Here is a 26765-nt window from a genome sequence, read left to right as displayed (position 1 = left end):
TAAAGGTTCTGGGATTATTGAGCTAGAGCAGTTTCAAATAGTCTGGCTGCCAAAAAGTTATTATCTAAAAAACAAGATCATCTCAATGTGGGAATTAGTAAAAAAGAAAACAATCTATCCTGATATCTGTAAGACAAAAAGGCTAATATGATCTGATCACTATTAGGCAGAAAAGCAAGAATTCCCTCCTTTTCTGCTCAGACAATAAAACATGCTGACTATTAGTCAAAAGTGCTTCATAACATTTATTTATTGCAATTTTGATTTCGGCACATAAACGCTTTATCTGGGATCTCATTAAAAGAACTTTAAAATATCAAAATGAACAGTATAATAACACATTCGGTTTTTAAAATAAACTCTTATACATTGATATCAGTAACTGACCCATGAGTAGCTGTCTTATAGAGAGCTCAATGACCCATTCTCTGTAGCTGCAACGTCACATGACTCATAACTGGGAGTGGACCAGAGACCTGAACGATAAACAACCTTCACTTAGTGACTAGTCGGCTTTAGCCTAAGAATGCATTCTTGCTATGTATGTATTGAGTATTTGCACAACTGAAGATGCAGCTCTCATGCTACTGTGTAATGCTAGCATGTTTATTCCGTTTAGCTGAGTTTGGTCCTTTAGGTTGTACGATTTTTCAAAGCAGTTCCCATTTATTGTCTGCAGAAAAAGATGTTATGCTGTGCAAAGCAAGGCGCTGTCTTTATAAAGCAGGTGAACAACTTTTAAGTTTAACAAGCGGCGTTTCAGCTCCCCTGCGTGACCCAAACTTGTCTGGAAATAGTGAGCATGGACATTCAGCAGACAACATGGTTCTACAGGATGAAAAGCAAACTGTAAGACAGGACCTTTCATATCAAACCGGTTCCTGTGCTTAACTAGTGCTAGAGCTGAATAAGGACTAGAGTTCATCCGATACATCGGCCGGACGATATTTTGGGCCGATATTTGGGAGTTTTTTGTTTCGTGCATGCGTTCACCGATCCATTAGCTCACTCGGGTTTAGATAGAGTTTAGTTTAGCTTTTGATCCCTCAAATGCAAAATATAAAAACAGTAAAAAGAAGTGAATTGGTCTGCATAAGAAAAGCACTGCAACGCCTGCTGCAGCTGCATATTTAGGCTTTTTTGTCTTTCTCTTCTTGCTTTAGCATTTGCTTGTTTATTGTGCAGAGAACTATATGACCAAGTGGTGCCCCAGTGTATATATTTAGAGCAAGAACAACAGAACGGACGCATGACTGCAGTGATAAATATAATTCTAGGGCTACAGAGAAAAAAAAATAAAAAAATCAGACAACCGACCACAAACACACTTAGAAGCAGCGACAGAGGCTGTGTGCTTCATTCAGTTTCAGGCCGCCTTTTATTCTCTAGCTTATAAATAGACTGCTCTGTGTGAAAAAGAGAAGCCTCGTGCAATCCACACCATATGCTGAGGCCGTCTGACACTTGGCGGGGAACCGTCTCTGAATGAATAATTGATGTCAACATAAAGTCTTTCACTGGCAGACTGCGGTCGCCTTCATTTAAGCCCATCAAACTTTGCTTAACGTCATATAAACACCACCTGGAAAGCCATTCAAGCGTTTTCAGGCTTTCAAAGGCGTCGCAGGCTGCCAGAGCTGGAAAAAAAAAGTTCTCCAACTAGAACGGGACGGAGGCATGACTCCTCAGAGGACGTAGAATCCATCTGTGCTGGCGGAGCGGACCCCTTGTGTCTGACGGACGCAGAGAAACCAAACTAGCGGTGGAGATGATAGCCTAGCGCGTGCACATGATAATTTCTGTGTGTCCTGGTTGTCACCTTGCATCCCGGGCTGCACACGAACACGTCGTCGTCATCCTCTCCAGCTCTCCTGTAACCCCTGAACACACTGAACGCGCGCCGCATCGCCAGGCCAGTCGGCTTCCAGGCGCTCACACGCTTTTCTCTTCTCTAGCGCTCTGTAACGTTCCGTGTCAGAGAGGCGAGGAGACGCAAAGCCTGATTGTGACAGAGGAGGAGGAGGAGGAGGAAGAGGATCTTATAACCTCAGACAAACTTAACACAAGAGGAAATGGTGCTGCAAGGTCCGTTCAGCAGTGCTGGCAGCAAACCTGCAGGCCAGAGCGTTTCCCCGCAAATCACGCTCTTCCACAGTCATGCCTAGCGCAGCTGAGTAGTTTAAACCACCAGCAGCGTGGCGCACTCGTTTATTCACCATGAACCAGAGCTTTATGAGTGATTGTGAAACGACAAAGTTCTGTCAGAAGGGAGGAAAGAAATAAAGACAATAGAGGAAGTGCTCCATTTAAAATCATTCCCCGACAGAAAAAAAACAGTGACGAAAAACGCAACGTCGTCTGCAAACGCGAGGACCTGTTTCTGTCTGAGCAGACGCTGTTTTATCTTACAATGTATGCATATATCATCCATCCTTTTATCCAACCATGCATCCAACAGCCTTATAATGAACTAAGCTTGTATCCGTGCACCTATCCCTTCATTTAATAATGTAGCCAACCATGCCTCCACTTGTCCCTTTATGCAAGCATGCATCTATCCATTCCTAGTGTTTATCCAACTGTGTCCAGTCACCCATTTAATGCCATTTTTATTGAAGCATTCACCAATATCACCTCAGGTCACAACCTTTCCTAACCCTACAAACCATGCCTCCATCCATCCCACCATGGAACACGGGCTACTTTTTTTGATATCTTGTACTTTAAATTAGATCGTAACCCTAACCCAACCACTTCATGCAACGTTTCCATTACAAAGAGGTTTTTGCCATGCAAAGTGTTTCCAGAGGCTCTTATAAAGAGTTTTATCTCATATCTGTTAATGGAAATACTGCTGAAACACCCCAAACATGCACAAAACCCTAATCCCACCAAGAATTACTAGAATCAGATATTTTTTTATCTTTTAATATCTGAACAGGAGCTGCTTAACCGTTGAACTGCTGCATGACTATAAACCTCAGCCCACGATGTGTTGGTGCAGGCAACCAATCTGAGGAGAACAAGACGTGACAGAGTGCAGGGATGCAGGGGTGCAGTCCTCGGGTCCTCCACAGTTGATTAGAAACTGAGCAGACCCCAGCGGATCTGATGGAGTTAGAAAGGAGGGACAGAGACGTGCTCAGTGCAGAGCTGTTTCCGTCCGCTTCGCAGCAGCTGCATGCCTGCATGGCCGTGATAAATCATTCTCAGGCTTCAGGCTGGTCCAGGCCAAGCTGCATTCGAGCAAATTGTGTGAGTGGGAGAACGAGTAGTCCCACACAGCGTGGAAACGTGTCCGCCTGGAGAACCAGCGGAGAACGTAAACGCAGATGAGGACAGAGCAGAAAACAAAGGCACTGATTGGTTTATAAATGAGGCTCAATTAGTGCAGACCTTTCTTTAGCTCGCTGTACTTCTGATGTTTATTAGCTCCCCCTCAGTCTATTCAGCCTTCTGACCCAGGGCCCCTTATCAAGCACTAGAAACCATTGTCCTTGGTGGCACATGGGTAAATTAAACCATAAATAATTCTGTATGGAAAAAAAAAGTAAAGGTCAGCGTGAGGGCAGCAGGGTAGAAGAGCTGCAGTACCTCCTGTTTGCCACTAGGTGGTGCCCAAAGTGTAGGAGGCAGTGCTGAGAGCAGGGCTGCTGGCTAGTAGGTGGGAGTCTCCATCTAATGAATGTGGCCATGAGGAGAGAGGAGAGAGGAGCGAGGGGGAGGGTTTCCTCCCAGTGTGAGCATGGCAACCGGGCCTGCAGCGGCTCGGTCCGCGGCATCTGCTCAGCAGAACACACAGAACCGCGCTCTATGCTCCACACAGACGCTCTGACAGGCCTGGAAGGGGCTGAGATCTTGGTGTGGCCAGCCCCAGCCACCCTCCAGCTCAGATTCTCAGAGATCATGTCTGCTCTCCATCACTGCGGCACATTTAACAAACCATCTATCTGATTAAATGAGCCAGGCTGCACTGACAGCGTTCAACTGGGGGTTAAAGGTCAGCCACCGATGCCTCCCGCCACAGAGCTCCCCTGGTACCCTGTCCTGCTGAGTTTATGCACAATCCGCTGAGGACCAGTGACTACGACTCTAGTCTAAGAAAATTAGATCACTACTCCACTTGTTTGACAGTAATCAATAAATAAATCACAGACGGTCCAAATGTTTTTAAAGGCCACATCCTAGATCCAGATCTCAGCACTCAGCACAGGAAAGGGAAATGTTGGGAAATCTCACATTTGAGCTAAGGATCTGTATCTTCAAGGAATATACATGGAGTCCACGGCTTTACTAAGGACAAATACTGCTTTGCAGCTAAATTACACATAATGTGATGCCACCTTTGCAAATAACATAAGACAGAGCAGCAAAATATTTTAGAATGAGAATATCTTTTCTAAATCTGACTAAATCAGGTATGAACAGGCCAAAGCTTTAGAGATATCAGAAATTGTAAATGGGTGACCGGGTCTCTCATAATAATGAGCAGAATCTGAATAGATAACGGCCAAGCCGTGGTGTCTGACTCCACCTTCGGTGCCGTGGTCGCTCTCTGTCACAGGCCTGACCATGCGTCCCTCCTCAGCCTGACGTCCACAATGTGGAACTGCATTACACAAAAGCAGGTCGAGGGAAGTGTGGCACCGCATGGTGACTGGGTCGGGGACCATGGAGACACTCAGCCAATCAGGTGCTCACATTGAGGAGGGCTTGAAGAGAGGGCGGGGGGGATGAGGAGGACACCACCTCCAAAAAGCAGCATTGATCTTCCTCAGCCGTTCTCCTGTCCTCCACCCTCTCATCTTCCTCCGCATCCTCTCATCCTCCGGCTGCTCGCTCGTTCTTTTTCTTCTGCCAATTATCTTTTCTCTCCTTTGTGGCTGCCGCCTGTCCCGCCTCGCTGCGGTCCTGGAGGTAGGACGGGTGAAGACGACGTTGGCGTCCATATGACCAGATTAACCTACATTTCCACATGGCTGGGTGTCAGTCAGACCACATTTGTCCAACACACCCCCCCCCCCCCCCCCCCCCAGAGCAGGCCGAGGGGCGTCAGGCATGAAGCTGAGCCCAGGAGATGGCACACGAGGAAAAGGACTCGTCATCTGCGTTCCTGCCGTTTTGGGAGCAGAGTGTGTAGTGACAGCAGAATATTCTTTTTAAACAAAAAACCTCTGAGATGAGCGTGAATCAGCACGTTTTCAGCCCTAAGTGTGGTGACAGCTACTTTCATTCCCAGGATCAGAGGATTGGCTCAGGCTCACAGGCTGACGGAGATCCAAGCAATTAACCTTCTGGTCCGGCGCTGATAACGCTCGGCTGAAACGTCACTCTGTCTGTGGAAAAACTTGCCGGTGCTGACAAAGAGCCGGGAGCTGAGTGGAAGGCAACTCCGCGGCCGCAGCTCTCATATCGCACACAAAGAAGCTCGGCTCGGCGGTGCCGGAAAACAGAAATGATCGACAGATGATTTGAAGCCATTGTGTCAAAAAATGATGCATTTGACATCCTTTGAGAGAGACGCAGCGACTCAGATCTTTCATGTCATCTGTGGGTGGAACAGATGCGCAGAACAAAGCCTCTCCTCTTGAAATGTTAATGACGAAGAAGGAGAAGGGGGGGATCTGAGGTTGGGGGGGGGGGCTGCAGCCACGCTCGGCCTGGCGTGCATGCTGGGGGACACGCTTATCGGGGAAGACGCAGTGTGATGCATTGCGCCGCGTGTTCTGCAGCACGCGTGTGCCTGCTGCTGCGCTGAGCCGAGGAGGGGAGACCAAACCAGAATGTGGGCCAACACATCCACTCATGTTGTGACGGGGGTTCCTTCCATGTGGGAGAGAGTCGCTGAGATCACAAAAGCCCCAATTCATCACCATGTCAACCAGGCGTCCCCAATTATGTCTCGCTCCTTCTTTTAACATGAAGACAACCCAGAACCGTTTTAAATGCACAGCCTGGGAGACGTATTCATGGAGTTCTCCACATTTTTGTGTCCTGCTGGTATTTAGATTAACATAATAAGACTGAAGGAAGATGCCTGGTTTACAATTTGTTTGTTTTTCCTCACAAAAAGTCTCCATTTTCATCCCAGCCTTTGCTCTCCAGCTACAGCCCTTTAGTCTTCATCTCTACCAGCTTTACAAGTCTACCTCAGTCAGTCTGTAAACAGCCCTGGTCAAGCCTTGCTGTTACAGAGTCACGGGGCATTTTGGGTTCGGGCTTTGACTGGGCCATTTTAACACATGGCTATGCTTCGATCTAAACCATTTTAGTACCGGCTGGATGTTGCCATGCTGGACTGTCATCTTCCAACACAGCCTCAAATCTTTTGGACCCTCATCCCTGGCTTCCTAGCTGGATTGTTTCTTTATTTAACATCCATTTACCTTCCCATCATCTCTGACCTGCTTATCTATGTATCAGAGATCCCTATGTAGATGGTGTTTACGGTCACAGGAAATAAAATGAACGTTTACGGTTGTAATGAGACAAAATAGGAAAGCTCATGCTGCTGCTTTTGTTTCCACACGCGCTGCTTTCTGACACAATCTGATGCGATGAACATCCTCTCCCAGGTTTAAAGTGTCCTGCGCTCCCTGGAACACACCCACCGTGCTCTGCTCTGTCCCAGATCTGTTCACAGCCCCATTATTTGCAGCCTGAGGACGGCACTAATGATCCGCTAGAAGCATCACCTGCTGAAGCCGACACGTACGCAGAGAAAGCGGACGCCTGCGGCAGCCTGGGCCCTCTGAGCGGTACGAGTCTGGACCCGCGCTCTGCCTGCCGCTGACGTCGGTGGGACAGGACGGCAAAGCTGCGCTGCGATCTGTTACTCCGGCACAACCAGCCGGCGTGGGCGCAGGAACAGGGCGTGACGGCTCCTGCAGAAAGGGCCCCGATGAACGGATTCTGGCGGCAGGAGTCAGATGAGCTGCCAGAACCCCGACAGCAGCTATTTGTTCTGTTTACCAGCAGAGGAGCTTAAGGGGAACACGTAATGATGAACAGACGAAGGAACCTTCACCTGCTCTAGCGAGACCAGCGTCAAACAAAACCGTCATTTCTCATTTACAGTGTTTTTATTTCAGAGTAAAAGACTCTGAAATTTGTCGGGGGGATTTGTCGCAGCTCCCCCCCTCCCTCCATCCCAAAAAAAAAAAAAAAAAAAAGTGTCCATGCTAAGCACCAAACATCATTAGTTGCTGACACTTCACACCGTGAGAACGTGCCTAATGAATGCTGGCGCAGATGGTGCGCCCGGTCCAGGTCTGTTCCTCAGCATGCTTCATGCAGGCCGTATTACTGCAGCACGCCACAGAGGGAGTGAAGAGAGCAGCGCCAGGCTGCCATGACAGACATTTCCAGCTGCTGTCTGATCTATCCGCCTTCGGCTCTGCCTATTAACAGATCAGAGCAGCAGACTGTGCCACTGTATTTAAGGAACTATTTGGCTTTCAGATTTCTTTTTTTATGCATTGCAAGGAGAACAGAGCTGAAGAGCATGCTTAGTAGACTTCCTCCACAGCTGACAGCTAAGCCCCCCCCCCCCCTTCCCCAGTTAATGGATAATCCTGTCCTAATACCTTCAGTGGGATTGGTTGGAGCTAATTACACCAGCTCCGTTCTCTGGCTGCTGGTTGGCTGGTTTGGAGGGGGGACGGCAGAAGCTGAGTGGACCTGTGGAGCGACGGCTTTCATGAAGTTACTGAAAGGTTCTACCTGCTTTATCCTGCAGTTTTTAACTTTGCTTGGAATCAAAACTGTGTCATTACGAACGATTACAAAAATACCCAAAGACCAGAGGAGTAGAAGTGCCTGAACTGAGCTGTGGTTAACGTCCTGATGCCATGCCAGAACCAGTCCCCATCCTTATTAAATCAAACATGCATGATGGTAAAGGCTGGCACCTTGGGTGGAGGGGCAAACCAAGTCCAACGGAAACTGGACACAAGTCACAACAGCCTGAAGCCGTTGTTGAGGGTTTTATTTTATGGTAAGTTCAATAAAGTCTTATTCTAAAGAGGCTCAGCTCCCACTTTAACTGATAGAGCGGGATCATTGAAGATCATTGAAAATCATTATAGGTGCTGTGTGTTGCACCAAGCATAGAGGCTCTGCTTTGGAGAGGGGTTGGAATTTCATTTATTTTGTTTTGGTCAATTTATACCACATTTATACAAGTGGAAGATCAAGATTAAGCTACCTACTGGATGATCTACAAAGAATCGATGTGTACCTGGGCAGTTGGTCGTTTCATAACCGATTCAACAAGCAGTATGTTTCAGAGATCTTTGAAATCCTAATAATTACTTACAGCCCATTCTAAAGGAATGTGGCTATGTGACTCAAATTGATATTTACCAACAGGAGTTTGTTTCCAGGTATTTTGGTTTGATCCCAGTGGGTCCTCATCTGTCATTATTTATTTAGATTCAAGTGGCCCGAACATGAGTAAAGACAACAATTTATTTCAACTGGTGGCTAATTAAGTAAGAAAAGTCTCTTTGCTACCCCCAGCAGTTCTAAAAAGCAACCAAAGAGCACCCAGCGTCTCACTGGAGACACTGTCGCTCAGCAGCACATATCCAGCTAATTTAAACTTCAGAACCTTTAAGCTCAACCTGGAATGGTTTTTCTATTGTAGCATTACTTCCCATTTGATGCTTTACAAATGACTGCATTTTAGAGATAACATAAGCAGGCAGAACAACCTTATTAAAGCAAGACATCACTCTTAAATGTCTTTGTAAGCTCACTCACTGTCCAGCTAGTATGGGCTGCAGCTGGCCCGGGTTTCAGCAGCACATGAATATTTCCTGAAATCTGCTCTGTTTACTTGGAAATGGTCTGAGGGGACGCAAAGATCTCTGGAGAGCCATGAGGGCGAGAAATAAGACATAGGATGCAGAGAGGGACCGCTCCAATAAAATCACACAGTAAGTAATTACAAAACATTTCAATCATGACCAAACATATTCATACTGTAACCTTTTGCCCAGCTATAAGACAAGCTTTACAGAGCCATAGGCAAATGAAGAGTTCAAATCAAATACAAATGTTTACATCTGATCCAAGAGCCGTAAAGAACAAATTAGCCACAGATGCTTTCGCCCATCTGCTTCTAGAAAATCCGGAGTTTTAAACCCTTCTGGCCGAGTGTCGCAAAACTGTTGGCTGCTCCAGACACGGCCAGGCGAACACCGCGGCGCTTCAAGCACGGCAAGCGGCGCTGGGACAGCAGCCGGAGAGGAGCCGCGGATCCAAGACGCTTCAGCGCCGTGGAATTCTGCGCTGGAAACCATCAAAGCCTCTGAACCGCAATCAAGCAGCAATAAAAGCCAGAATGGGACAAACTGCTGAGGCTGAGCACTCCTTCCAGAACCCCGCAGGTAAGGAATGCACCCATAATGTCAAGGAAATATATCAATGGGTGTTGCTGTTTGCTGGTTATTCTGCTGCAGGTATGTGACTGAGATTGTGGCTGTAGAGGCCTATATCTGCTGCTCAGTAGCACTAACCGCCTTCTGCAGCCGGTGTGTGGCAAGTGATGAAGGTCTCTGAGGAAGACCCTCCATATGTGGTGAGGTTTAAGAGGGAAAAAGCAATGGCTAAGCTAGTAGTTGTTAGATTTGTCATTGGAAAAATATTTTCATCAAAAGACAAATCCATTGTTTTCTTTAAAAAACAACATGTTATATATGCTTCATCATTTATCCTTTTGTTCTAACTTGTATACACAGGAAATATGAATTATATTTAGGAATTTAACTGAATGAATTGACAGCAATCCTGTGATTAAGATTAAAATTGTAATGGTTTGACAGCCTTATTAAAAACCAGAAGACAGGAATCAAACTGATTTTTTCAGGGTGGCACCATCTGCACATAGTGAGCCAGACAATCACACACATACTCCCATCTTCCATTTTGGCCAGTTGTTTATAATGTTTGTAACCAGAGATGTATGCAGGATTCGGATCAGCAGTGCTGCTAAACAGGCCCCGTTGTGTAAAGACAGAGCCGTTAAAGTTCAGGTTCTATGATCCATGTTATCAAAGCTGCACCAGTGTGCAGGCCTCAAACCACAGTAGATTCAAATAAAGACCTGATTTGGAAATACTTTTAATCCTTTTCTAACATCTAATCTAAAACACTGAAGACAGGTCAAACCTGAACTTATACAATTTCTGGTCATACAATCAGAATTTCATGAAAAAAAATTTTTCAGTAATTCTATTCAAAAAGTGAAACTTGTGAAATATTGTCATTCATCACACACAGATGGATACAATTCAAATATTTATTTTAATTGGCATGGAAATTCAGTATCTGAGAAAATTAGAACATTGTGAAAAGGCCCAATGTTGAAGACACCTGGTGCCGCACTTTAATCAGTTATTAACTCAAAATGTCTGCAAAGGTCTTTAAAGAGTGGCATGTGCCAGATTTTATTTCATAGCTCTCTTTCTGTACTTTTGCTCCCAATGTGTTTTATACACCACTAAACAGTAATTAAAAATGGAAAACCTATGAACGCAAGATGCTAACTATATGGACAGTTAAGACAAAAGCTCATTTGTGGTGTTTGACACATAAGAAAATGTAACAAAAAGTGGAGGTGTGACCAGCGCTGCACCACACAGCAGCCAGTGAACGCTCTCATTAGCATTGCTTTTTCCGTTTCTGAGCTCTTCAGACTGTGAAAATAAAACCTCCCATGGCTAAAATACAGTGAACTGTTTTGACTCTGCATTTTAGTGTGACGTGTCTAATGTGTGTTACTAGTGAGATTTTATATGTGTGAAATTCTGCCCCCAGCAAAGGCTAGTTATTAGGGAAAAAGACTGTAATAAAAATCACAGCTTATGTTAACCACTGTTGTTGCCATGACAGCATCGTTAAATATATTTTGAAAAAAAGGTATTACCAAACACAATCACTGTATGCTGTTTGGAGGTACGATTCCAATACCTAATGGGAGTTCATATGGAAGAAGCTTACTTGACAATGGTTAGGTTTTATTTTTAAGAGTACTGTTTATTTGAGTGCAGTGAAATTTAGAGCGCACGACTGGGATAAGGTTTTAAATATTTTTAATCATCACTTTTATCATTATCTAAAGAAAATCTACAAATTATCACACTAAAAGCTGAAGTTTAAATCACCTATTTCTAATATGCGTGGTGGTCCCAGTGTGTTTCCACTCACCGTCAAAGGTAGCCAGACGGTTCCACCGTTCTTGTGTTCTAGGAGCTCATGGATGGCAGCAGGCCTGCCATTAAAGCTTTGCCCAGTCTGCATTCATCATACCAGCAGACCATAGTCCCTGCAGACATGGACACCACACCTTCCTCAAGTGCTCTGCCATTATGAGAAATATTTACATGCCCACCCCATGTATGGAGCTGCTGCAGAGCTGGAGAGCTCTTAGTGACACACTGCTGCATCCTAGATGCTCAAAGGAGCGCTTCTGCAGGTCCTTCCTCCCAGCTGCTGCTAGACTTTAGAATCTCTGCTGCTCACAACAGACTCAGTGACTGTTTTGGTTGCACAGGTTCTGATCCGATCATTACCTGTTTACACTGTTCCAAGATGCTAAGGTAACTTCCACCCACCTGAGCTACTTATGGATGCTGCTGCACAAGCATGCACGTTGCCTATGCAAAGAGGACGGAGTCTTTTCCACTGTGCAATATTTATTTACTTTTTTATCTTTTACTCTTAGTGTTTCCTTAGAGCTAATTCTAGATTAAACTAGTTTGTTGTGTTTTTCTTCCTTTTCATTGCTAATAATTGTGTATAACTATCTGTATGTATGCCACTGTGACGCCCGAATTTCCCCACTGTGGGACAATAAAGAAATCTCTGATCTTATCTTAGATGATGTCTGTGCATTTCACAGACATCGGCTATGAAACAGCTATTTGACAAGATTTGAAATTATGTCAATAAACTTGGAATTTTTGTTGCACAAACTGGAAGAACTGGGAACAAAATGACTACAAACAGAAAAAAAAAACAGCTCTGTAGAGGATTTATTTGCAGTACTGTAAAACACTAAAGGACGCGCCTAAAAAGGATTCAGATACTAAAACTATCAGCAGTCAATCAGTCCAAAGCAAAGGTAATGTCTTAACACTGAATCCTTTCACAGTCAGTGACTCAGAGAGTGTGTCGGGGGGTGACGGGCCTGACTGAGCGGGCCCTGGCCAGAGGGGCCCTCGCGGCAGTATGTCTGAGGTCTGTTGATGCTGCGCCACATGAAGTGCAGAGGCAGCCTGGGACAGAGGGGCTCTTGGTACGGAGGAAAACAATAGTCAGTCAGCCCAACAACAACAGCTGGCTGCCTCACAATGACGAGAGGAGAGGTGGAGGCGAGGGGGGACGACTCAAAGGGTGGGTAAATGAGAGGTGTGAGGTGTCACATGGCTTTATTTACCTCCACTAAAAGACAGCAAATGTGCAGAAACAGAAACAAAGGCAGGAAGGGAGGGAACAATAGAGAATAAGCAAGCCTCATAGGGTAGAGCCGAGAGCTGTTACCGAGGAGACGAGGGGGATGGGAGGCTGGGGGGGCTCCAACCTTTGTATTCTCCTTCTTTCATTCTTAGGGAGGAGTGTGACAGACATGGCCGAGGGGAGAGAACCTCAGCTTGTTCTTATTTAAGAAAAGCTTCAATCATCCGGGCGTAGAGACGGGAGAGGTAGTGTTCAACCTAAAGGCACCGTCACATCCCATAATATCAGCTGTGTTCAATGACAGAGCCTGTGCTCGTCAGGAGACCGTTCAGGTTCAGCTGCATTTGGCCCCGAGTGAGATGAAGGTCAGCTCCTCTTCACGCCGCCTCAGAATCTTTAAATACTGCAAAAAAACCATCAACTCCCAGCATCCTCTGCAACCTCAGACAGCCGGCTGAGGCTTCCATCACCATTACTCCTCCACAGCCCAGTGGAAACAAGCGCCAGTCAATTAGTCCCAGAAATGGGACGCAAATTACAGGAAAAAGCAGAACCGTGGCCCGAGGTCTGGGGGATTACAGTGCGTTTGTTATGGTTCCTGCTTTGCTGCTTGGTGGTCTCCATCAGAAAAGTGTGACTTTTGGAAAATAGAGTCTTCGCTACCTCCAGCAGAGAAGTCTCGCTCACAAACAGCTGGAGAATTACAGCCGTCAAACCGTAAAGCTGGCATCAGATCAGGCGGGTCTGTTTTATTAAAGTGTATCGATGCCAGATTATCCAAAAGACAAAGGCCAACTCTTATGAGCTATTAACACTTTATCATCCATATATTTTACTAGGGTTTATGTGATAGCCAAAATATGTCTACTGTGGTTCTCGTTTTCTTTCTTTCTTTTTTTTTTATACAAAAGAAAACTGAAAAACTGTACTCTGACATTCCCAAATAAAATCCAATGGAAGCAGTTTGCCACAATCCATGAAAGGGAAACAGCAACTGTGGAAGGCCCAGAACTTTATCTATTAGCTAGCATGCAAATGTATGTCAAAAAACCCAAAACCACCATCTCCTCTATGAACACAAAGGTGCACTGTCCAGTGGGAATTATTTTCTTCAGAAGGAAAAAAGGAAGATAGAGTTGACAGGAAGATGAATGGTGCTACAGACAAGGCAATCCTGGAAGAAACGCTGGAAAAAAGCGTAAGACTGAGATAAACGCCCATCTTCCAGATGGACAACGACCTGAAGAACCGAGCCAGAGCTACAACCCTAACCCTAACTAGATGGAAAAGCTGGTAAAGGCAAACCCTAAAAGACTTCCAGCTGTAGAAGTCGCAAAAAGTTGTTCTACAAAAGGAGGACAATTAAGCAATTACTCAACAGTAAATGACTATAAATGATAAAGGTAGGCTTTAATATTTAATAAGACAGATAATAAAGGTAGCCTTACAAACAGTGATATGCCCTTTTTATGCATGTACAAAATATATAAATATATATTTTACATAAATCTATCCATTTGTTAAGAAAGTGTATATTGATGTTTTACTTCTTTAGCAGTAATAGATAAACTTAGGGGGTTTGGCTTATGGCAAGTTTACAAAATCAATGTATTAATAACGCTTATTTTAACCTGTTCCTTCAGTTCATATAAAAACTGATGCCATCTTAGAAACCAGGTTGTCAATTTGATATTGCATAGGTATAAATATTGAAATTGAACTCAGGGGGCTAAATACAAATGCACACTATACTTTTCAGATTCTTCTCTTCTCCTTTGTCCTTGCACTGCAAAATGCCACACTGCTTTGTGTTGATCTATCACCTCCCATTGCAAGAAGTCTGAGGTTGCTACATGATTAAATGTTAAAACGGTCAAAGGTTAGAATTACATAGCTGAGGTCCTGCACTGACAGTTTTCTAAGTATAGACTAAATCATGTATTCCGTTTTATCTTAGATAACACCACCTTATCTATTGTCCATCTGTTAGTGCTATCAGTTTAAAGACCATCTCATTTTCAGGTGACCAATAATACGGACAGAAATCATCACCCTGGTAACCAAGACGTAGTGCAGAAGCAATCTGTGAGGCATTTGTCTTTTCCTTATTTCCAGTCATAAACTATCAAACAGAAATGATGAAAATAACCAATGTAGCTGCAGAATTCTGGTAGAGGACAGGCCAGAATCTCAGAGGTGCAGGACATGGTGGTAGTTTTATAGCCCCATATGCTGTGGTCATTTTCTAAGTTATGCAGTGAGGGAACCCTTATAGAAGTCTATTTATTTGTCAGAAATAATATATGAAGTGCCTCCCAGGCTCCAGCCTGCTCAGTTCAGCCAGGAACAAACTCCATATAGACACATGGTCCCCACAACACCGTGTGTGATCCTTTAGTATCTCTACAACTGTAGCCTCTAATTTTGATCTTAAGTCTAGCTATTCTGTTGCACAATAATGCTGCCTCCTAGTTCAACAAATATACATACTAACCACATAGAAGTACACTTCACAATCACATTAAATTGTATGTTGGGCAATGACTGGCAGTAAAATTTTAGTTTGTTCTGCTCTAAACACGCTGGTTGGTCAAAGTAATCTACAGTCCAAGCTGTTTCAGTTATTTAACTTTTCAGGTAAATAACTGAAACAGCTTGGACTGGTTTTAATGATCATTTCTTACTCAAAGAAGTAGCTACAGTTCAGCTCTTTGGGTCCATCAGCAGCCATTTTAATTAGTTTCTCAAAAAGGACAAAAATCTACAAAACGCACAAAGAAAAAAAGCTGGTGACCAGAATTGGATGACTTTCAGTCTGGCCATATTGGACTAAAAAAAAAATAATCGGATTTTTGACTGAACGCACCATACCCAAATGTCAGACTCCCCAGTAGGGAAGTTGGTTGAAGAAAGAAGACTGAAAGCCATTTTCAGTTTCACCGAGGTGTTCTAGGGAGCCAGTTCAAAACAAGTGTTTTTCTACAGAGACACTTTGAAATTAGGCTGTTAGACCTCAGCGGATGCTGGTCGTTTCACTTCCTTAAGCAGTTTTAGTAGTTTTGCACCCGATTTCTTTTGGGTATAAAAATAGGACGTCTGCAGCAGAATTTCAGTTCATAGGAGATGCTTGGGTTAAATTGGCAAAGAGGCAAACTGACCCATACCCCCTTTCAGGAGATAACAGAAAGTCTGAGGACATTCAAAGATTTGGTGTTTACAGATTCTAAAGATAACTTAAAAAAGCAGTTTACATTTTGTAGAACCTTTATCCGTATCTTCCTTTATCCTCCCTGTAAGGATAAACAAGTGTAGCTAATGGATAAATGGATAGATAGATGGTATCTCTCACACACAGTGTGACATCACCTCTGCCCCTTGTATAAATAATTACTTGTAACTCTTAACTATAGTTCCTGAACAGAAATTTGAATTAGCTAAAATCAAGTCTTTCAAATCTGATGCAAGTTTTCTTTCCCATACATGCCCTTAAAATGGCCCACTGTGTAAAATTACTTTTCCTCTATTTATCGCTGTTGGCTCTATAGTCTGGTATAGTCAGTTCAGCAGGTTCTCACGCAGCAGAGCGTTGAGTAGCGCAGCTCGAAGCGGGCTGTTTGTCAAGCTAATAACAGCTAGCGTTAGCTAATGCTTTTCCAGAGGTCTATAGCTGCGCTGATGCATGTTCAAGAGCTTTACTGACCTTTCTACGTCGCTCTCAAACATCCGTGTCGTATACTCATGAGCGTAACGGTCTAATTTCAGCGTAATCTTGACATCTTTCAGTGTAACAGTCCGTTATGCTGAAATGGGCTGGTATTCATCTTCAAATAAAACAATATATGCCAAGCGTTCGTCCTGATGGTGTTTACTTAGTGTAAAACAATAAATCATAAATGAACAGGACACAATAATTTAATCGGAATCCTTTGTATGCAAGTAGAGTGAGCTACTGGCATAGACATTTGTAAAGTCACAGAACGTGACTTGGCCCCTTTAAGGGGATGTTCAACATGATAATCTAAGGACAAAAACAGTAAGATAAAACCAACTAGAAAAAAGTGAGTGAAAACATGGATGAGGATTCTGTAGTAAAACGGTAGCAGACAATGTCAGCTATCATGACAGTAAACCGACACCCACTAACACCTGCTCTACTTATCTAGCAGCCAAGTAGCCTAAGCCTCCACACGTTCACTTCCATGATCTGAGCTTTCCTTTGGATGGCACAAGGCCAACTACTTACAATATAATGTGGGCTCCTGAGGTATGAAAACATGGTCCAGCTCACAGGACACAGGTCCGTCTGGGGGTAGGGGGACAGGGGTGTCCCGTGCAAGTATGTGGATGTTGCTGCTAGACAAAGTCTTGTCGCATTCAGAACTTCGTCCCATAGGAAAGGAGGGGCCTCTGTGGACGATTAAAGGATCTTAAAGAGATCTACTTAGGGCAGTGGAGCTGGCCTTAAATAGGAGCACTCATTCGCTGAATGACCTGAGCCTTTCACAGACAGAGGGACAGATACCACAGCGTCAGATGAACAGAAACAAACAGAGTCAGTCTGGATAGGTTGAAAACGGGAGCCATCCTATAGGGCTGTGAAAAGGTCAGAGTTCATGTTCCTTGGGTCACAACATCTGTGGTTCACACGGTCTTCTTACAGTGACAGATGCTGTGGTTAAATCTGTCCCAACGGCAACTAAGAAATACACCAGCAGCAGCGGCTCAGCGGCTCTACAGTCTGCGGTGGTTTGTGGAAGCCACCTGAAAACCATTTTCACACAGCTGATAGCATCCGGGGGGCTGCAGTCAGCAAGCTGCCAAACTCCACTCTGCGTGGCTACAGAAGGCGGGTGTCGGGAGAAGATTACCCAGATTGGATTTTGGAGGGTGGCGGAGTGCGTCACCAGCTGTGTACAAGAGCAAAGTGCCTGCAGCTGATCCCAGCAGCCGCCTCTGAGCGGAGGGGTCAGCCAGAACAGATGAAGACGATGACAGTTACCTTCCTCGTTAGGTGGGGGGCAGATTAGGGGGAGGAGTTTTCTGTCCCCGTCCCGGGCTTGGCTGTGATGAGCCGGGTGACGATAACACTCAGCGAGAGTGTTGACGCGGCACTGTTACCGTAGACCGTAATCCTTTGTGAAAGTGACACCATCACACCGCTATGAGTGCACATTGACACACAGTCAGACGTTTAAACAGCAGGACAGAAATGAGCTGCTACCACTGTAAGCAGGATTATGAATATGCGTTCAGTGGAAAATGTTGAGCATGCAATCCAAAACCACAGGTAGACCCTGACTAGGGCTGGGCGATAAATCGATTTAATCGATTAATTCGAATTTACAATTCTTTAAGATTTCATTTTTGGAAAATCTGGATTTTATTTTGCCAATACACTCATTGGGTTTCCATGAAGAGAACAGCATGTGATGCTGGATATATGTTTAGGCAAATGTATTGTCAAAATATTGTTAAGTGGAAACTTTTTTTACCATAATACGAGGTACTTTATTTACTTTTTTTTTTAAAAAACTTCGTTTGAAGTTCTCAAGTGCAGTGAAGCCTGTTCTTAGCTCAATGTGTAATACCACTAGCAGCAAATGTTTTGTTATATTTTCATTGTTTATAATGGCACGTCTGCCATCTTGTTTTACAGCTTGTTTTTAGTTGCTTGTTTTTACTTGACATAAAAAGCAAGGTTTTAAAATAATTAACCCTAACCCTAACAAAAAGGAGGAAACAAATCGATTAATCGGATTTGGTATGATAAAATCGGAGATTTATTTTTTAATCCATATCGCCCAGCCCTAACACTGACTGAAGGCTAAAAGCAACAACAGGAAGGCGCGGGATGCAGAATCCATCCACCGGAACAGCTCTGCCACTCACTACTTTAACTAACCTGCCAACTAATTCACTTTTTTATTATTTCTGCAAACAAAACCAGATAATTTTACTGTAAAGCTGTTAACCTAAAGCCTTGGCCTTTGAGGTCAGAGACTAGTAATTTAGCACTATGCTGCCACCTAGGGCTGGGCCTTCATCGTATCGTTTTTTCATTATCATGTTAAGAATTAGGGTTTATCTTGACAATCATAAATTCCAATTAGTATTGTCTGAAAATACCAAAAACTGCCAGTATTGTCAGGACTGTTATTTTAGCTATTTTCTTCACTGCTGGTTTCTTCAGAGCATCAATAAATGTCCATAAATTCAAAAATTGCTAAAAATCTAATATCTTTATGTAAATTATGTCCTGATGAAAGATATTTTGTTTTAATAGATGTTACATTATTAAATGTTTTTAAGCACAGTGTTTGTATTTATGGGGCTACGATGAAGTCACAGCCACAAAGTTACCTAAAAAGACTACAAGAAGCTAATAATAGTCGTTTATCATTCTGTTTAATGTTATCACAATAGTACCAGAATATTTCCGTGATAAAATGTAAAGTCCATATCACACACATCAACTGCCATCCCACCAATACAATTGCACAAATACAGTCATTAGGTAGGAAAAAGAAAAAACTTCTTGCACATTTAGGGTGTTGGGTATCAAAACAAAATAAAGAAACAATCTGCTATTTACCAGGTATAGAAAGAAATTAATCCCAAGCTTAAAACAAACAATTTAACCTTTTTTTTAATGAAGCTGGAATCCAGAAGCTGTGTATGAAAAAAATAAGTAGACCTTCGCTGCCTCCAAAGAGATTCAATGGGAAAGCATCAGCCATGTGCTGCTGATTAAAATACTTCATCATCAGCCTAGGCACCTCTGCTTCAGCAGGACTTTTAAGAGCTTGCTGCTCTGAGGGTTAAAGTTATTGTTAACCCAGTGCCAACTGTTTCTGCCCAGAAGTCTGACAAGGGTTATAAGCTCATTCAATGCAACATCCAGCATTCTGCAGTGCGTATCAAACATTTAAGATAGTTGCCAATCCTCCCATGAGTAGACCTGGCAGCAGAAAACCCACATGTTTCACTTATCAGAAGAAAGGCTGATGAATGTACAGAAGTTGACAAAAGTAGTTGCAATTCATGAAAGTACTATTGGAAAAATCTCACCAGTATGACCAAGTAAGGCAAGCTGGGAAGGAATGCCCGGAGAAAGCCGCCCCTCTCTCAGAATATGGCAGCAGAAGTTAGGTTTAAAAAAATTCCTCTGAATTAAGGCCAGGAATTCTGGATCACTGTCCTTTGGACAGATGGGGCAAACAGAAAGGCGCCTAGCCATAATACCATGCCACGTTTGGAGAAGAACATTGCATATATGCCTAATACCAACTGTCTACCATGGTGGTGGAGGGCTGATGATCTGGGCTTGCTTTCTGGCCACCTTCAAATCAGTGTATTGACCATATGCGATACTACTCCAGTCAAATGTCAGGCCATCCGTGGGACAACTGAAGCTTGACCCAAACTGGGTCATCAGCAGAACGCTGAGCCTAAACACAGCAGGAAATCTATTAATTTATTAAAGTACATAATAAATAACAGAACAATGCAACAACATTACATTATAAGACACATGCAATACCGCAGGATAGCAAAGCAAATGTGGCCTCCAAAAGCTAAGATAAATATCTATTGTGACAAAAACCAGCATACTATAGTCAAAGGAAACTACATCATCACTGTATCTAAGCAATATAAACCAGGCACATAAAAATAACTTAATAATAATGTAAAATAGTTTGAAATAAAAGAACGGTTCAGTCGGATGTCTTATTAATCCAACCATCCATGTCCAAATTGCTATGCTTAAGAAAATCGAATAAAATGTTCAATATTGTCCAAAACTGGTGAAGGTTGTTTTGTGCAGTACAATCTTCAATCTTCTCTAAAGGCCAGATAATCTGTGATCCCCCCCCCCCCCCCAACCATTGTGCTGAAACACGCGGCTTGTTCAATTTCTGCGAAAAAGTTATACGTCGTTTAGCTTCCAGAAACAAATATTCAGTCAAACTCAAAGGAGGAGAAGCTCTTAAGGTAAATACTTAATAAACATAGTTTAGGTGGTGTACTTACTTCTTACTATGGTTGCATATTTAAAGATGTCAAATATAAGCTTTTCTCACATTTTACTTCTAAACCTTGAAAAGCAAGAAAGTGAGGTAAGGAAAATTAATTAATTAATCGCATTTGTCTATAAGTGAAAACTGACATTATTCAGAGGTTTGTGTATCTCTACAGCATCCATTTGTAGATGATATTGTCACTGAGGGCAGGGGGAAAAAAGAAAATTTAACCTTCTTAAGCTTTTCTATATTTAGGTTACTGGAAAAGTTAGCATGGCAAGATTAAAATATCCAGGAAAAGAATACGTGCATTGTTCAGGAGTCCTCAACAAGCTGACACATCCGGCGATGTGAGAGGAAACATTCAGCTTCAGAGCTTCTATTACCTCAGAGCTAGTGCCCTGGTCTCTGCGTAACATCTTTAGACCGCACAGACACGCGTTTCTGTCTGCACTCAAACTCCTGATGACTCATTACAGAGGAGCAGAGGCAGAGCTCCTCGGAGGGAGCGGCAGAGCACACAATTACGGGATATTTGGCTGTTAACCTCAGAACTGGGCTTGATTGAAAAAGCCCAATGTACGGCGAGGAATGCTTTTATTTCACGGAAACATTCAGCCGGAATAAGATGGCAGAAAGCGGTGTGTGCATCAGAGCCATGTATGTGCATCAGTGTATTTCCACTCACGTAACGAACTTCTAAAGCCCGTGATCTCCCCCCCTCCCCAGCATGTGACCCAGATAAGAGCCACCCAGGTCCCAGCCACCCCGGAGCTGTGAGTGGCAGAATTCCTCACACGTCCTCCTCACTGCTCCTGCACTGCAATCTGTCACTCCTGGGGAGCAGCACATGGTGCCTCTGGAAGAGATGCGGGGGTGTGCAGATGGCCCCTTCAGAATGTCAGCCCAGATTTTAATGATTAGCCCCTCCTTGTTATCGCACCGTTATCACAATGCTGAGTCAATCCGCAGCAAGGCTGTAGGACAAGTGGGGGGGGGGGGGGGTGCGTGCCCCTTCAACACGCAACACCTACAACACTGGAAACGGAAACTGCCAACCTGCAGCCTGTGATTAACAGCACACATGCACTCAACCACTCAACACACTCTGAATCAGGAAGCGCGTTGCCTCGGCTCGAGGTGAAAGGTGTCTCAGTACGGGGGCCAAAAGGATGCTGCATTACTAGCACTGGTCTGAACAGTATGCCACCAACAGACCACAGAGGCTCTATACACACATTTCTGCCGTTGCTGCAAACTATAACGACATTATTGGTATTTGATCCAGTTTAATTGGCCAAGCAGAAGAAAATAAGCAGAGTTCTCATTTAAAAAACAACAAAAGCATTTGCCACCAATGACCAAAGGATAAGCATAAATAAACAAGAAAAGTGTGAGAATAATTGTTTAAAAAAAAGCAAAGAAAACACAATTTTAATAAGTGTCCACCAGACTGTTCCTATGCTTTAAGGTCATTTTAATGAGATGTCAGTGAAAGTGCTGAAGTGATTGTAAGCTTTCTCCAGTCATGTTATGAGAGGCATGTCTGTTAAGCCTGATAATTACCCAGCTAAAAACCTTCTTCTAATCTATGTTTCACCCCGAAAAGATCGGAACGAGAAACCACGATGGCATCCTGTGCTCAATTTTGAGTTCAATCTAATTACATTCCTAAAGAGAAATCGAAAAATTGGCTACAGTCACCATCAGCAGGTTCAAGCAGGTCCAAAAACCTCAAAATGTTTCACCTTTAGTGTAAACACAAGATACTTAAATACGCTTACATTAACTGAACCTTTCGATAGTTTGACTTAAACAGGAACAGCATGGTAAAGCAACTTTCTCTGGAAGGAAAAAAAAAAGACACTTGAAACAAATCAGCAAGAATACAAACCAGATCTTGGTGGAAAGAAAGAGTTTCTTCAAGCATACGTTTAATGTGAGGACTGTGCTTTGACTTCCATTCATTTTCAAAGCTTTCTATGGTCTAACCCTAAAACCAACCCTAACATAAACCTAATTCACAAAGTCCTTGCTTTATTAGTAAAATGAGCAAAAAAAATAAAAGTTCTCGCTCAGCTGCAAGTATAAGTACACACACACACACACACACACACACACACACACACACACACACACACACACTTGGAAGGGCATATTGAAAGCTTTGGCCCCTCTACTCACTGGCCCACATATCATGACTCAGGGTGCTCAGCTGTGCGACTTGGGGGTGGAGTGGCAGTGACAGAAAGATGCCATTGTGTCATGGGTCACGGATCGCTCGGCCCACAGCCTAGAGACTGGCAAGCCGGCCAGCCTTCCCACCGCTCCCATCATTCTGTGACTCTATCCAGACGACAGTTCCAGTACGAGCCCAGACACTGTCAGAGGCATTGTTCGTACGGTCCCCGTCGCAGAGAGGGCAGCCTCGTCAGCCACAGAGGCTAATCGCATGTTTAGGGCTGTTAGAGAAATCATCGTCATCAGTTTATCATCGCCAGCATTCCAGATTGAAAAACAAGACCACACGCCGACCTCTGAACATACTGATCAACATGTTGTCAGATCCAAACATCTGCTCCCGTTCACAACCTGTCCAGAGATGCCCGTTCATCTGTGACTGATCAGTGGGAAGAAACGACCGTGGTAGCAGAACCCACTGGCAGGCAGCAACAGCTTCCCAGGCTCTAATACCTCTGAGCAAAGGGGCCTGCTGTCAGTCGTCCTCAGGGTGACCCATAAAAGGGTCCCGCTAGGCTAAGTGATTGTTACAGAGCTGCTTCTGTAGAAAGCAATTCAATTTCCACTGGCCATGCTTTGCCACATTAACAAGACTGGCGCCTTTGTTTTGTCCAAACAGCGAGAGCACGTAAAATGCAACTCTGCCTGCCAAACCGTCCATGGGCCATTGACAGAATGCGGACCGGGTAGGGCAAGAAACGGGGCCGTCGGTAACTTGGAGCCAAGAGGTGGTCCTCTCCTGCCGAGGGGTGCCGATAGGCTATCCGCTACTTAATCAGGAGTTCCTGACAGGGTCAGCGGGTTTGCTTCAGTTACAGAGGAAATGGACCCAAATGAGCCACTGAGAGGATTCAGAGATGTTCCTACTGCCCGTTCAACAGTTTATTAAGAGATATCCCAACTACACAACTCCAGATTATTTTTCCTCCCATTTTTAGAAATTACAGATGCATCACTCAGGTTTTTCCTGGCTAAGGCAGAGCTCTGGTTCTCTTTGCCGTCAGTCTTGATCCATTTTTTTGTAAATCAATTTAATCCCCCCCTCAGGACCAGTACATTTAAAAGATTTTTATAAAAACCCTGCTCCAGATTCTTTGTCGTTAATAGGAAAAATATTAAATGTTTAGGATTTCCCTGCTCACCGGTAAGAGCTGATCATACACTGAAGCACCCTTGCTGTGCCACAGATTTTAATGGCAATACCAAATATATTAGGTTGTAACACATACTTGGGAGGACCTACCCCTTATAGAGGTGCTGTTAGGGACAATCAATGGATGAACCATAATTGATCACTAGAGTCTAAGGATGATGTGCAAAAAAGTGTAGAAATAGTTTTTTTCACAGACAGATCTTATAGTTTGATAAAAGCGTTTAAAACTTATTTCCTATAGAAAAAAAGACTGATAGGGTTTCTTTAAAGCCACAACACATCTCCACAAAAAACTTCCAAGCCACGGATTTTTTAAAACAGGAAAAGGAGGAAAAGAGGGAAAAAGTTTTTATTTTTTTCAGACTGGGTGAGAGCTTGTAGCAATAGGTGGGGGAAGGCATCCTGTGTGCAACAGCAGGAATGGCACAAATTAGTTGATAAATTGTCCCCTAAAGTGGCTTACCTCCAACATTATACTCACATGTCACAGGCAGAACATGGCCAACATGAGCAGAAACAGCCCAATAGTGGCTCCTGGCTGATTCAAACGTGTAACCATGGTTTCAAACACACTTTCCTCTCAAAGCAGTGATGGCTAAAGAAGCTGTGGATGGGCTGGCACGTAGACAACAGACTTTTTCTCCAGTGCTTAGAGGGGCTCCTGACCCAAGCAGCCACATCAGCCCCGCTCTAAGAACACCAGATTACTCGCCTTTCAAATATCACTCAGGGTTTTGTTTGAGAAACAAAACCACAATCAGCTGGAACTAAACAGCTCTTTTAGAAAAACTAACAGTGGAAGACGTGGAGAAGGCAATTTAACGTTGGTGTTTTAAAGACTCTAACATTTCTGCCATGTCTTTTAAAGGTACTGTTTGAAAGCTCTGTAAGTGTTTATACTACGTGTCTGAAAGAGGCTTTATTATGGGTAAATCATCCATCTATAGTGTATGGAACATATAGTAACACAGCATAACCCCTCCTCCACTTGTTGCTGCACAACGCCTGACAGCTGGCTGGAAAATGTCCCTTCACTTCCAGTGGACAAATTTAACAGTTTGATGAAAGAAAAAAATTATAGCCTAGAAAAATATTTATATATATTTGTATCACCAAGCTGCATAAGTGTGTAATGAGCAGAATGGCAGAACCATATAATAAATTAAATAAGTGATTTGAAGCCCCAGGTAAATTTAGCTGCTGTTAATTCAATATTTGCACTTAAGATCAAACAACACTCAAATAGTAATAAATAAATGTTAATAGTGTAGTGGTATGTGCATTCATCCATACAATTTTAGCGTATAATAAAGTGATGCTGCGTTATTCTAAAGGGCTTATTTCATGTAAAATCAACTTTGAGCTTTTAACTGTTCTTTAAGCGCTTCTATGGCACAATGGAGTGTCTATATATCAAAATAGGTGCACAGGGATTTTATTGTTTTTATTATCAAACCACAACCTTGACCATTTTGGAGAGGTTTCATTGTTCTATTTTTATACTTATAGTTAGTTTATAGTTATTGTCAGAAAATGTGTCATTTTTCTAAATGCTGAATGACAAAGAACAAATCAAAGAAATGTTTCAAAAACATACCAAACCATGACTTTTGTGTAATTACACCAGTAATAAATGGCATAGGTAACATTATCAGAACTGTAACTGTATAATGTGTGCAGCAGTAGGAATATTTGCTGATGTTAAAAAAAATACATTGTTTGCAGTCTGTTGAATTCAAACATGGGATGTAAGCAGGATGTAAGCGCCCGGCTCTAACCACTATGACACCGATCCCGCCAACATGTAGCTGTATATACTTGTTTGTGTTTTATGATCTGATCATTGATAACTGGTACCATCAAAATTCAGCTTTAGTACCCACTTGAAGAATGCTCTTTTTTCAGTAATTGGTTAGATTATGTGAAAACACACAAGAATGGAGGTGTTGCAGGGGGAGGGAAGGGGCTCTATCCGGACACAGAAGATAAGCACATTATCCAACAGGATGAGAAATGTCGGGACATGCTAGTGTCTGATGAAGAGGAGCTGGGGGTGGGTCGGCGGGTAGCAGGGGTTTGGTATTAACACAGGAATGTACTGTATACAACCCCTTAATCCAGAATTGTAAGAAGATTGAGGAGCAGAATTTATGATGGGGGGCTTCCTGTCCAGGCTCGGGGTGACCTGTGAACTATGTCCCACAGCTGTTGGTGCATGAAGCTTATCAAGTGACGCCTGTAACACTCCTCAGACGATTATGGCAGCATAGACCGTACCGTCTCTGGTTTAATCCATGCAAAGCAACGTTCTGCAAACAGTCCTTATATTTAGGAAAACCACACTCTCCCTGGTTTGCAGTTCTGCCGTTGCACAAACTTAGATACCACAGCATAGATATATATAAAAAAACAGGGAGCATTAAGTCTCGCAGTACTTCAACCCTACAGTATCACCTGAATGAAAAACATTTGGCTGTGAGCGAGAGCTCATGTTGGCTATGATGGTGCAGGTAAAGCTTCACAGGCGAAACAAGGAAGTCCGATGTTTCTGGTTAAGTTCTACATGCCTACTAACTAATTCCATTGTCAACCAAATTTCATTAGAATTGAAGAAATGTAATGTTACTGCTTCAAGCATTGCTACTTGATAAAAATTCTACTAAGTTACACTTAATCGTGATTACCAACAAGGCATCCAATTCATTTTTACTGTACTTGCGTCCCACTACTTTAGTCCAACCAACGTTCTTCACCACCAAAACAAACAAATGAACAACATAAAGTGAACATATGTAATATGTAAAATGTCTTATGAATTTGGATGAGGATAACTATTTTAAAACACGGTTAATTATGTTAAAACATTTCGTTTGTCACATATTTTTATT

At 43.3% G+C, this 26765-nt stretch overlaps 1 protein-coding gene across 9 annotated transcripts in view; it reads right to left on the bottom strand.

Annotated features, from left to right (window-relative positions):
• arhgap12b (Rho GTPase activating protein 12b) overlaps positions 1-26765 on the bottom strand; it is a 67235-nt gene that overhangs the window by 18607 nt on the left and 21863 nt on the right. Inside the window, exon 1 of one of the 9 annotated variants that reach the window (XM_021320817.2) lies at positions 16706-16832. The exons of 7 other annotated variants lie outside the window; for them this stretch is intronic. In XM_021320817.2, the coding sequence (XP_021176492.2) occupies positions 16706-16738 (33 nt within the window). In that variant the 5' untranslated portion in view covers positions 16739-16832. Of the gene's footprint in view, positions 1-1819; positions 1922-16705; positions 16833-26765 lie in introns of those variants that run through there. One more of the 9 variants, XM_021320816.2, reaches the window with a different exon arrangement.

The sequence above is a fragment of the Fundulus heteroclitus genome, chromosome 21, assembly GCF_011125445.2.
Source record: "Fundulus heteroclitus isolate FHET01 chromosome 21, MU-UCD_Fhet_4.1, whole genome shotgun sequence".
Lineage (NCBI taxonomy): Eukaryota > Metazoa > Chordata > Actinopteri > Cyprinodontiformes > Fundulidae > Fundulus > Fundulus heteroclitus.
This window is presented reverse-complemented; position numbering and strand designations above follow the sequence as displayed.